This window comes from Oncorhynchus masou, chromosome 7, assembly GCF_036934945.1.
Source record: "Oncorhynchus masou masou isolate Uvic2021 chromosome 7, UVic_Omas_1.1, whole genome shotgun sequence".
NCBI lineage: Eukaryota > Metazoa > Chordata > Actinopteri > Salmoniformes > Salmonidae > Oncorhynchus > Oncorhynchus masou.
The window spans coordinates 15,127,048-15,141,034 of record NC_088218.1 but is presented as its reverse complement, the minus strand read 5'-3'; the positions used below and the strand labels follow the sequence as shown (position 1 = coordinate 15,141,034).

Sequence of the window (13,987 nt, the reverse complement as noted above, 5' to 3'; positions counted from 1 at the left end):
CCCTGTCATTCCTGAACTTGAAGCCATAGTGTGAGAGAAAATGAGGACTGACTCACCCCTTTGAAGTCAGAGTCTATGTCTGAGTCTTCCAGGCTCTCCTCCTGTGGAACGTTCCTCTTCTTCAGAAGGTGCTCATCTCGTTTGTTCTGGGGGGGATATATATATATACACATTTTAAGTGTTGAATCCTAGAAGGAATATAAGAGTCAATGCTATTGGAAACATTCACCCACACAGCGAGGGAATAGATTCCCTGCTTGACTCCTACAGGCTAAGACTGCTCCCATAACCTCCCAGTGATGTTAGTGGCAGATAGCACGAGGGAGGAATGCATCCATCTCTGCACAGACGGGTCTCTTCTGCAGCACACATACTGCTATGTGAGAGAACTGCTGTGTCACTCATCCTACATTAGTGGTTTGCTCTTCTGTAAGGGTAGGACCTGGCTTTTTAGCAGAAAAAAAACTGAAGTTCTCTCACTTGTCGTCAAATCATACAGGCCTACTGTTTATGTTTCTACAAAACTGCTGGTCAGCTCAGACTTCCTGACATACTTCTGCAAGCCGCATTCAGAGGACATGTTGGGGCCTTGATCTTTGCACTAAGGGCTCAGAGTAGAGCTGGGCGATATGGACAAAAATCCATACCGCGCTAAATTGTCTGAATTGATGCAATAATGATTGGTTTGGAACATTGATGTGCACCACAGTTTAAAATGATCCTTTAAACTACTAGTATGATGCTTGTACATTGTCTCAAATCACCCATTTTAGCAAATGTATTTGATTTCAAACTTCTCTTACCTCTAATATAGGCTTCTTATCGCAATGAACGATATCAGCTAAATGCCTTCAATAAGTGACCGGTATGGTCGGTGTCAATCATTTTAATTGTATCATCTCAGCTCTAGCTCAGTCATATTCCAGTGGAATGAAGTCCCCCCCAGATGATGATTTACGTTAAGTTTGGTACCATCCCCTCTAAAAGTCATGGTTCTACCCAGAGCAGCTGCTATAGAGTCATACGTCCATGACAAGCCTGTGTGTCTGATGGACCTACTTAATGGCCCCTGGCCAGAGCTCTGCGCTTCTGCAGGCCAGGAGAGGGAAACCCTCCCCAAGGCTGAGGGGTAAGACCAGTCTGGCCTCTCTGACAGGGTGGGAGAGCAAGAGAGGGATGACCTAAATACAGCCAAGGCATCCTGACTCTTCAACAACAACCTGAGCATAAGAAGGGAGGGTAGTTTCCACACACACACACACCTACTTAGAAACAAAAGGACTCAGCAGACAGAGCAGCCCATAAGGGGCAGGGGTGGACCAGGCTGCTCGGTCTCGGCCAATTTGATAAACAGAAACTGCAACATTTCCCATCACAATAAAGATGAATTAATTCTATAACACTGCTTCCACCTAACATCCACATCCCAGAGAGACTTAACAGGCTGGAAAAAGGGCCTGCATATATCAATTAAAATGGCAGTGCTTGTCTGTTGTGCCACACATACCTAAATAAGAGGTACATGACAGACACTGCAGCACTGGAATGGCATCTGTGGAGTGGGCCAGGTCACAAACAGAGACCAGAGAGGTGTGATAGGGTGGGAGAGGTGAAGGGTGAAACTCAAGAGGATAGTGTGGAGATTTAGCCTTTCTAATTTCAGTGTGGGGAGGAGCAGAAGTAGGCTAATGGGTTAGTTCATTGGATGCGACTGAACTATAAACAGTCAATAGAGATGCTGAGGCTCACCTTTCTCAGCTCCACTGTCACTTCATTGCGATGTCGTCGCATAGTCTGTAAGAGAGAGAGGAGAACAGTCTAACTACTGGAGCATTAAAAAGACAGCCCATACACTCAAACAAACCACATGCAATGTTAGTCAATTGGAACTGGCTCCATTTTGTTTACAGACTGGGCTTTAGATTACAAGTGTACTGCTGCATGTTGGCAACAGGCGGCAGAGGATCATGTTAACTTGATTGCCAGTCGGGGCATCTTGGTTCATATTACTAACGCTGTGTAACCTCCCTCATGCAAGCAATGATTCTGTTTACATTTATCCACCAACTCCAAGGTGTGACCCGCTGCTGCTGGCAAAACCCTGATCTGACACCCTAACTCAAGGTCGCAGTAAACGTGGTTCCGTATGTGTTTGAAACACTCCATCTATTGAAGACGGAACACAATGTTTTGCCAACACTGCCTTTTGTGGGAACTGTGTTTAGGGAGGATAGTGAATCAGCCATGAGAGAAAGCCTGAGAGTGGCTCAGCTGGCCAGCTGGGAGGAGGAAGTCAGAGACCTCTGAAACTCAACAACGATCGATCAAATCTATGGAATTCCAGGCATTTCTCTAGGACACTCATTCCATGCTGGGACAAGAGGGCGACATCCTGTGAGAGGGAAGACTGCCTCAGCTCCTGGACAACACACCAAAGGTTTTCAACCTTTCTTTACATTTGAATACTACTTATTCTGCATAGCCAATGTTGATTGTGGAGTATCCTGTTATATGTCAGGATTAGTATTGTATTGTAACAACGTCTCACACACAGCAGTCACTGTGGCCCTCTGTGGTGGTGTAGGTCAGAACTTGTGAAAGGGATCCATTTTCTGTATCTTACAGCTTTTAACATTTCTTGAAGTCTAAACACAGCCTAAATCTCACTGAAGATGCCGTGTGTGTCCTCTGATGCAGTAGAATTCAGCACCATAGGAGCAGGGTGAGTGTGTTGCCCTGGGGCACTTCTATAGATCTGATAGGTTACTGTGCCTCAAGGATAGGGGCTGTATCTGGACAAGGCCTTTCGTCTCTGACAACAAGTGATCCATCTCGTATTCTTGGCTTAGCTGCTGCAAGCTTGTCAGCGGGGCTGGTGGGTTGTCAGACATGTGCAAGTCACACTGGCACTTGGCCCCAAAACAACCATGCCGCACTTCTGTTTCCTCTACGCTCAATATAGCACATACCAGACGGACAGTAATCCATCATGCCCTCCATCCGAGATTACTGTGTTTCTAATACATAAGAATATGGGATAGTCAGCATGTTATGTAGTCCCAAAGGTGGAATATTTATGTTAAGGATGTGTGATCTATACAGATACAGGGGAAATGGCATGTCCCTTTGAATTAAATGTGTGGCCCTAATCATCGAGTACTGGGTTTTAATTTGACCTTTATTTAAGTAGGCAAGTCGGTTAAGAACAAATTCTTATTTACAGAGACTTCCTACCCGGGCCAAACCCGGACGAAGCTGGGCCAATCGTGCACCGCCCTATGGGACTCCAAATACGGCAAGTTTTGAGACAGCCTGGATTCGAAGTAGGGTCTGTCGTGACGCCTCTAGCACTGAGATGCAGTGCCTTAGACCGCTGCGCCACTCGGGATGTTTATTGAATCAGCATGGTGACAGTAGCATCATTAGCTTTAGTTCCAGATGTGGTATGGTGTTTATGGTGCAACTGCTCTAACTCACTGTATGTTGAAAACCCACCCTGCGTTCACTGGGATATTGAATTGCAAGCTGTTCATTCACGTATGAGTTAGTTAGCTGGGTATATTATTATAAACTGATTAATAACGCCGAATCTCAACTGTTGCAGCCGTAAAAGTTGAGTTGTGCTAGTTGTTTTGTACCAGTTAATGTGCATCATCCGCCCATTTTGACACATACAACTAGCTATAATTAGCTGGTTTGGTTAGCTGGTAAACGTATCTAGCTCAGTTAAGTTACAATGACTGACTTGCCAACTCGAAATATCAAATGTCATGCCCAACATCAATATAGTTAGTTGTCTGGTGCCGTTTACCAATTATCACTATTACTTTAAATTTAGTTTAGTTGATGCCAAGAGTAAATTTCAAAAAATATGTTTATCACAACCTAGCTAGCTGCTAGCAAGCACAGAGTTAGCAACTTTCCTGGCTAGCTAGCAGGCCTTGCGAAAGCCGCGCCCGCTCCGCATGATAAACTTTAGCTAGTTAGTGAATGTGGATGATATCATAATCTGCGACACATTATTGAAAAAGAAAACTTCAACAATGACTGACAATGAATACTGCAGCAACCAAACCGAATTGAGAGCGAGGTAACCCCGAGTGTTCGCAAGCACTCGTTGCTAACGGCTAGTTAGCCAGCCAGCTAACGTTAGCCTAGCTAGATTCTCACCTCGACATCGCGCCCCTTGTTTTTGAAGCTCTTAATTCGGTGGTTATCCAAGTCGGCGTTTTCTGCCATGGCTGTCTGTGTTCGGGATGTTTAGCTAGTCCTGCACTTGAAGCTCCGGTGGGAAAAGAGAAAACGTACTGCTGTTTTGCCGAAGGGTGGCTGGCCAGACGTGATACACCGCGATGGGATAATCTCGTCAAGGAGGAGCTACGGAATCCTGTCAATGGGGGAGGACCTATGGCGAGTATGTGTGCATCCCCTGGTGTAACCGACTTCCTTGCAACATAGTTGCGCAATGTAACTAGTTGATACCTTTAAATTGCTGCAATATATCCAGTTGTTTTTTCGTCTCCAATGAAGATACTGTACATTATTACCAAACGACTTGCTAATCAACTATGGCTGGCTACTTTACACTGATTGCTTGCTGTTGTTGACAGATAGGTTGGATTTGAGCCCAAAGGGAGGAAGGACTTCATTTTGAAGAATCACTGAAGATCAATGCTTCACAAATTAAACAAAAAATGAATTGGCTTTACTGTTAATCCACACAAATGTAGCTACACTAATATGTGAACAAAAAACAATCAAATCACTACTACATTTTGTTGTTTAGCATTGCTTTAATTTATTACCTACAACTAAATAAACATTATCATATTGAACTTGGGGAGACTACAGAAACATATTCTCACATATTACCCCTCCTGTTTTTTCAGATTAGTGCAGATTAAATGCCACTCACTGTCATTTACTGAACTAAACAGACAGGAGGGTAGTCTGAATAAAACAGACACAAAGCTAAAACATAAAAAAACAATGCAACAAAAAATTAATCATGCTAATCCCATGTTGAATGAATGTAGATGTAACTTCAGATCAATGTCTACTGTCTGAAGCCAAACCATCCACCTGGGGGGCCAACCTCACTGTACTCCATTTAGTAACTTTAGTACCACCTGAGGTTGCTGAGGGGAGGATTATGGTTGTAACGGAATGAATTGAATGGAATCAAACACATGGTAACCATGTGTTTGATGTATTTGATACTTTTCCGCTCCAGCCATAACCACGAGCCCGTCCTCCCCAATTAAGGTGCCTCCAACCTCCTGTGTTTTATTACTCAATTTACTCCATTGGGGCTCAATGGTCAATCTCAATTTGTGGCTCATATTAGCCCCTAGTGGTAACATTCTGTACTGTCACCAGCCTCTCCAACTGAAGTTATGTGACTGCACTCACCTAGCATGAGATTTGTTGGCGTTGCCAGGATATGTTCACTGAATTCCACGCCTCTCCTTAGACCCATTCTTGTCTGCAATGATTTAAACTGTCAGTCATCTAAACATGAGTGCCCAGGACCTAATATCATTCAATAATGGAGATCAAAAATTCACCACTACTCTGTCAACTCTCAGAAGACACCAAGACTCAAGAATAGCTAGGATCCTGGATGGCAAAGATACAGATTTTAAAGTTATCAGTGGACAAGTTCTTGTAGATAGAGATTGGACTTTCTTTAAATACATCCTGGATTATATGAGGACAGGTCAAATTACCTTGCCAGCAGAATTCTCTGACTACAATGGCTTGGCTCAAGAAGCACAGTTCTATGGTTTGTATCCATTGGCACTTTCGGTTGAGAGGAACATCCATCGATCCAGAGTTGAGGTTCTAGAATTGCGCTTCTCTGTCCAGGAAACACGGATTCTTCCAAATATTCTGCTCCAACAACAAATCTCTGGAGGCTTTGGTGACAAGGATATCCATTTTCGTGGAACATCCAAATCTGAATGGGAATTTCCCACACCTGCCTTAGAACTCCAGCACACCTCATCCTGTACCGGTCCAGAGACCCTCTCACCACGACATGGTGTTCCAATGTGGGACTGACCAACTAGCCAGGGATGACTTCTCTACCAGGTGTGGGGAAGTTACACTATTATACCCATCTCAGTGTCTCCCATTGGCCAATTCCTCAAGGGCTCCATACTGTATGATGAGTTTATTAGTCACATGCACAGAGTTGCAGGGGCGGCAGGGTAGCCTAGTGGTTAGAGCGTTGGACTAGTAACCGGAAGGTTGTGAGTTCAAACCCCCGAGCCGACAAGGTACAAATCTGTCGTTCTGCCCCTGAACAGGCAGTTAACCCACTGTTCCCAGGCCGTCATTGAAAATAAGAATGTGTTCTTAACTGACTTGCCTGGTTAAATAAAGGTAAAAATTAACTTGTAAGTCGCTCTGGATAAGAGCGTCTGCTAAATGACTTAAATGTAAAATGTAATGTAAATGTAATTGCAGGGTACAGTGAAATTCTTAAGCTCCGAGCTCCGACAGTGCAGGTCAAAAAGAGAAGTGAATGTAACAATACAAATAATAATTAAAACATACACTTATTTACAACTGTAACACTAATACATGTCCATTGGGGGGTGGGGGCAGGGCAAATGTCCATTGGGGCAGGTAGAATGTCCCTGAGGGATTGTCCATTGTCCACGGAGCAGCAGGGGGGAAGTGAGAAATCAGTGGATTTCAGACTATTGAGATGGATCCATTCTCTGAGAGTCAGACTGGATTGACCAGCAGATGGCGACAAAGGATAATAATGTTGAGGGCCATAATATCAATATACTTCACCTCACCATTAGTCTCAATTTATACAGTATATTTTATTTGACATCAATTTCCTGTGTCCTAAAGTATATTTCCAAAAGTAAAATTCTCTAAAATGAAATAGAATTGAGAATGTATTTGATCAAGAACACAAATAAAACATTTTTTTTTTTAACTATTTGTTTAATTCAACCAGGTAGCCCATAGACTGATGTCGAACGGCAATGCTTTGCTTCAACAGCACTGTCAATACTGGAGGCTTCAGCAGTGGTGAACTCCAATATTTACGTGCTGCTACAGCAAGGCAGCCAGTCACAGAATGGCGGTCACAAGCCTCGGATGTCCAGGCTTCGCTCACGTTGTCACAGACATGCACATAACACCACAGCCATCCTCTCTTGTACCCAGGCTGAACTCTCAAGCCCTTGCCTTAGACACTTATCATAGGTCTGAGGGGATAGGGTGGGTGTAAGCACAGGTTGGGCAACGCTAGACCTGGAGGGCCACGGTGTATGCAGGCTTGTGCTCTGGCACACTTGATTTAATTGATTGTGGTCTTAAACCACAATTAGTTGAATCAGGTGTGTTAGAGCTGGGTTGTAACAAAAGCCTGCATACACCGTGGCCCTCCAGGGCTTAGCGTAGCAGGTGGAACTATTTGTGTATTGCTTTCACTCTTCCAATCCTTTTTTCCATGTTTCTCCAGGCGTTACTGCAACAGCACAGTACAGCCTGTATCCCTGTATTACCCACAAACCATTCTGTGCTGCTTCAGCACTGCAAGGCCTGACACATCTACACTAACACATTCACACATACCCATCAGCTGGGTATGAAGGATGGCTAGAGTTCTCCTCTATCTGAAACAAGACAAGAAAAGCCAATGAGGTTGGGATAGTATGGTCATGGAACAATAACAGCATGCTGCATCCTCTGCCATGAGGTGTGGGCCTTTATGGCACAAGTGGTAGTATGCACAGGGTCAGTTGTAACACCTACAAATTAGAAACCACTTAGAAAGCTGTTATTCAATGTGCTAATACTTGGTTAATGTCTCTACATACCTGAGACGTTTTAGGAGTACCAGTCAATCATTTTTTATTTTATTGACCAAAAAGTGTTTTGAGGCCGAACGTGAATAGTCTTAATGTCTCCATTTTTTAATGACCAGTGGAACATTCCCCATGTATCTAATCATATATAATTTATCCGTAAGAATAGATCTTTTGATTAGTTGATGACAATAAATATTGTAGTATTGTTTTTCAAAAGACTCAGATTAGATTAAAATTAGTAATTGGGGATCAAATGAAACATTTTATAATTTGTTATTTTATATTGTATTTAGACACATTCACATAATGATAGAACATTTAACTTCTTTACATCAAGTTTCCCAGTACAACTAAGATATTACCTTTTTTTAAGTACAGTTCATACTTTTGAATGCTTATATTAATTTTGGATAATAACTTTTTTTTGTCAACTTAGTGTATTTCCATCTAAATATCAGTTTCAAATCATAACATTTTTCAATTAAAACTTATTTTTACAATTGAAGAGAGCAGCCTGTTTGAACCCTGCAGCCTGTTACACTTAATTGTAACATTTCACATCTGCCACTCTCGTTGAACTGTAAACGTCTGTATGTCCTAGAAACGTAATTACAGTGTGTAATGGTTGCTAAGACATGTGTGTTGTTTGTATAAAAATATTATTAATCTAACTCAAACAATCTTTTCAGAAATCAGTAAAAGGCAAAATGTGTTAATTGAGCCTCGGTCTACCCTAAGCACCACTATTGATAATACAGAAATGAACAGTTGAGATTGACAAGTCCATGCATTGTTGCATTATATAATATAATGTATATATTTTTTAAATAATTAATATTTATTTCTATCACTTATTACATATTTTCTTAGGCTCTGGCAGTGATAAAACAGTGGAGAACTCCACCGCAACTGAAACGGAAGTCCCGCCTCTTATTGGTTACAGTTGATGATGTAACCCGTTTTTTTGTTGTTTTTTTTTACCCGTTTTTAAATTGATCTAGTTGTTGATGCCTCAAAAGTTGTTTTTCTCCCTTGGCTGAGTCTACTGTCTGTTACACGAGGTCATTGTTATTGTAAACAGTTGACCCTCCACATCACATACTAGTATTTATCTGTTAATCAAATACAAATAAGGAAGTGTACAGGCTATAGTATAATTGTCATTTATGAAATGTAATAATATTTTAAGGTAGGCTATTTCAAACAATGTATTTAGTGAGGAACACACACTGCGATCAAAACAACAACTGCACCCACCGACCGACTTGATGAAAAAAAATGTTACAGACCGACTGAGTGAGAATAACGGTCACAACAACTGTCACACACCGACTTGACGAAAAGAATGTTACAGACCAACTGAGTGAGAATACATGAGTAGACATTGTGCTACTTACCTGCGCGTATGACACCTGGAGACGGTAGCCTATAGCCAATGATCCCGTTTAGACTCTTCCCAATGTGCACAGGAAGCCGCGGATTGAAACAACATAATATTCCAGTGAGTTTAACCAGCCGGTCATCACGCTTCAAGGAAGTTCTATTCTTTTGTTACTGCTGTAGTAGCCTATTTATAAACTACCCCATAGCGCTAGTTTTGCGACGGAGGCGGGGCGAAGGCATTTTAAGAAAAAAGGAAGATCACTTGACCTCAGCCGACACAAGAGATAATACACAGATCAATGCATCCTCCATCGGCTTTATATATAGACAGAGCGCGACCACTTCCCCCCCATCTCTATAAAACCATAATCGGTGATCCCTCTTCCAAAGACGTGCTCCTCGGGGACAGAAGAAGTCTCATTTCGAAGTTCGGTTAAGTGATGACTATAGTCTTCAGCAGTGGTTTAAAGTACTTAAGTAAAAACACTTGAAAGTACTACTTTAGTCGTTTTTACCGGTATCTGTACTTTACTATTTATATGTATGGAAACGTTTACTTTTACTTCACTACATTACTTAAGATAATAATGTACTTTTAACTCCATACATTTTCCTTGACACCCAAAAGTATTCTTACATTTTGACAAGAATGGTCAAATTCACATAATTACCAAGAGAAAATCCCTGGTCATCCTTACTGCCTCTGATCTGGCGGACTCACTAAACACAAATGCGTTGCTTGTAAATTATGTCTGAGTGTTGGAGTGTGCCCCTGGCTATCCAATAAAAAAGGAAGATTGTGCCTTCTGGTTTGCTTAATGTAAGGAATTCGAAATTATTTATACTTGTACTTTTACTTTTGATACTTAAGTACATTTGAGCAATTCCATTTTACTTTAACACTTTTAACACCAAATACTTTTAGACTTTCCTCAAGTGGTATTTTACTGGGTGACATTCACTTTTACTTGAGTCATTTTCTATTAAGGTATCTAATTTAGTACTTTTTCCACCGCTGGTCGTCAGGAGCTGTTAGGCTTTTTCTTTAACTCTGTATTATGAACTATTTGGGGCGTAATTTTGCGTGGTTGGATAAACGGAGGTCCGACAGTGGGGAATTGTATCTCGCGCGTCAACGCCAACGGACGCTGGCTGCACTGCATTGCAATGATGATGAAAATATTCCATTCGTTGGTAATGTCGTTTTAAAGTTGCTTCATACAATGAAATAACAGTTGAATGTGTTGTTGGTGGAATTGCCTTAATCTTTTAAATTTTTACATTGTTGTCCACATCCTTCTCGTTCCATGTAGCACAGATGTTCAATATCATCACTTTGTTTCTCGTTTTCTGTGAGCAAAATTGTAAGAGCAAAATTTAGTATTTTGAAGGTGCATGTGTTTAGTCGTAAATGATATACATTTTCTCGCTAAGTTCATTAATTTATTTGAAATAATGTATTTTAATGTTACATTTTGATGTCACACTACTTAGGCTACATGAAATGTAGTACATTTCTAGCTAGTTGTTAAATTAAAACATCATTTGTTTCATTCCAGTTCAATTAATGTACACGCTATAGCTATAGGTTGAAAGTCTATCTGAAAGGAATATGCACGAAATAGAAACAATTCGTTTTCGAAAATATTTGCAGTAAGACATCGTAAGGCTACTCAACAAACGAGCATCAACTCTGTTTGGAAGAGTATTTCCGCGTGCTCACTGAAATAAGTTAGCCCAGTCTGATTATCGAAAAGAAAAATGTGTTGGAAAACAAAACTCTGAATTTGTCGTCTTCATTTAAATAGCAATGAGCTAATATTTGGAATGCATTATATAGGTTATAGTCTATGAACCCTTTTAATCCTTGAAATAATGTATGCAATGTATCGGAGGCCTATGTAATGGAACATTGGTCTTACAAATGTGTTTTTAATTTATCAAAATCTTCATTATAGGCCTATGGATAAAATACTGTAAAATATCATGCCTATCACTAAATCCCGCTTTAATCTGTGACACCTGCCGTCCGCGTGCGACCCGAAGATTGTATTCATGTTTCTTTTATTTACTCTATGGAACGAATTTGAAACATAAATTCGTCCAGTTTTCTTACAATTCAGTCACTGTCTTGTACTTTACTTGAAACTACAGCTGAGTAATTGGGCTGCATTCTTACCAAAGTACAGTAACAGCATGGCATAAAGACAAACTGTTGCATCACTTTCTCTGATGTGTCTGTATCGACAAAAGGCATCAGAGATGACAGACCGTGTCTGCTATTGCAACAGAAGACCCACAGTATCTGCAAAAGGCCAACCGCAGAAACAGTTGATGTCCCATAAGTGAAACAAAACATGACAGTGGATCCTATCAACAAACATAGCCTACATGCAATGGTGTTGAAAATTACCCAGTTTACCAGGGCAACTGAAAGCCCATGCTTCATTGGAAGTGGTAGAGTGGGGATCCACTGTATGAATAAAGTATATACTAAACAAAAATATAAACGTAACAAGCAACAATTTCAGAGATTTTACTGAGTTACAGTTCATAGAAGGAAATCAGTCAATTTAATTAAATTCATGAGGCCCTAATCTATGGATTTCACATGACTGGGCAGGGGCGCAGCCAGCCTGGGAGGGCATAGGCCCACCGACTTGGGAGCCAGGTCGACCCACTAGGGAGCCAGGCCCAGCCAATTAGAATGAGTTTTTCCCCAGAAACAGACAGAAATACTACTCAGCACCCCCATCCCCCTCCTCAGACAATCCCGCAAGTGAAGAACCCGGATGTGGAGGTCCTGGGCTAGCGAGGTTACACGTGGTCAACGGTTGTGGGGCCGGTTGGATGTACTGTCAAATTCTCTAAAATAATGTTGGTAGAGAAAGGAACATTACATTCTCTAGCTACAGCTCTGGTGGACATTCCTGCAGTCAGCATGCCAATTGCACGCTCCCTCAAATCTTGAGACATCTGTGGCATTGTGTTGTGTGACAAAACCACACATTTTAGAGTTGCCTTTTATTATCCCCAGCACAAGGTACACCTGTGTAATGATCATGCTGTTTAATCATTTTATTGCTATGCCACACCTGTCAGGTTAATGGATTATCTTTAGTAAAGGAGATCTTTTATTTCAGCTCATGAAAAATGGGACCAACACTTTACATGTTTTGTTTATATTTTTGTTCAGTATAGATTAGTTCATGAAAATTAAAGAAGATAATGAAGCTCATTTCTGTATAAGCAACTGATGAGGTAAAAATGGCAGACTAAAGTCCATGGAGACAAGACAACACAGGAGCAAAAGGTGTCCTATATCCCCTGTGCACCTCTCAACCCCTCTCTCTGTCTATCTTTATCTTTCTTCATGTCCCATCAGGTTAAATGTTTGTCTGAATTTCTGAGCAATCAGTGTGCTTGCTTCCTGACTATTTATAAAAGACTAGTTGCTACCCTCTTTGATTACACTAGTCCCCATCCCTTTCCATACTGAGACCTATCCTCTAGCCATAGGTCCCTTCCCACTTAGTGATTTCAGATATGAAGGGGCTGGATAGGTTTAAGCAATATGGTAAGGATTTTATTAGTCTTCCAAATGGACTTGGGTAACTTCCACCATGTTGCTTACAACTATCCACTTCCCTCAGATCTACAAACACCATACGGTGGAACTACAGATGTAGGATCTTAATTTGAGCCAGAAAATAATCTTGCAGCATCAGGACATTTGAATTATTATGTGGATTATAATTAATAGACATTTTTTTGTAGGGGTTGATGCATTCTTTGGAAGGGAAAATCAAGGACGAAATTTAACAGTGTAAATTACAAACTTCAGAATACTTTTTAAACCTCAAATACACCACAAGTTTTAAATTCCCCCTGCATTGCAGGAAAGTTCTCTTGCAACAGGCTGATCCATTTAAGATCCTACATCTGTAGGGAGAGAAGGTTCTAGAGATTCTTTTAGGACTGGACTTATCAGTATCCGTGCAGTAGCAGTAGCCCAACCCATCAATGCAACACAAGACAGGACACAGAATCCAGATCCAGGGTTGTGATCACCAGACACCACAGCATAAACAAATATGGCCGACAAACGCGATGTACAGAAATAAAGCCAGAACAAGTTGTCACCAGGTCTTAACTCTTTAAGTTTGGGGAATGGCCAGCAAGTGCAGTGTGGGGCTGTGAGAGGCGATATGGGGAATAACGTGTGTCTGTGTGTTGATACTGAGAACATCGTCAGGTTTTAAAAGTAGTCTCATATCTATGTAGTCCAAACCAAACCTTAGTTTTAATTATGGTTATAAACCTGTAGTTATTCTGCAGGTATTCTGTTATGAGTACATTTTTATGGGACAATTAGGTTAGTTTTTTCAGTACTAGTTTTCTGTTACTTCATGTGGAAATGTACATAAATAATAACTCTATAAAACATAAAGATCAGTGGCTTAGGGTCAACATCATCCTTTCACAATTCCTCCCTGTGTGGGAGTGGCTGGTTGATGCAGCAAGAGTGTTTCTTCCAGGCCGTTGGTAGGGAAAGACAAAGACACACACACACACACACACACACACACACACACACACACACACACACACACACACACACACACACACACACACACACACACACACACACACACACACACACACACACACACACACACACAGGCAGTACAGTGTCTGTAATGACAGCAGCTGCTCCCTGCCTGCATAACCAAGGTGCCGGAGCAAACGACAGCAAATGCCTGAAA

General features: G+C 41.3%; 1 protein-coding gene and 1 long non-coding RNA gene across 3 annotated transcripts in view; one reads left to right on the top strand and one right to left on the bottom strand.

Annotated features, from left to right (window-relative positions):
- LOC135543359 (importin subunit alpha-4-like) overlaps positions 1–4,393 on the bottom strand; it is a 15,475-nt gene extending 11,082 nt beyond the window's left edge. For both annotated transcript variants that reach the window (XM_064970558.1, XM_064970559.1), the window contains exons 1-3: positions 4,171–4,393; positions 1,750–1,794; positions 57–146 (exon numbers count right to left, since the gene is read on the bottom strand). In XM_064970558.1, coding sequence (XP_064826630.1) covers positions 57–146; positions 1,750–1,794; positions 4,171–4,239 — 204 coding nt within the window. In that variant the 5' untranslated portion in view covers positions 4,240–4,393. The remainder of the gene's footprint in view (positions 1–56; positions 147–1,749; positions 1,795–4,170) is intronic.
- The window catches only part of LOC135543361 (uncharacterized), a 26,621-nt gene continuing 14,890 nt past the window's right edge, over positions 2,257–13,987 (top strand). Inside the window, exons 1-2 of the long non-coding RNA XR_010456207.1 lie at positions 2,257–2,437; positions 2,626–2,722. This is a non-coding gene — a long non-coding RNA (uncharacterized LOC135543361). The remainder of the gene's footprint in view (positions 2,438–2,625; positions 2,723–13,987) is intronic.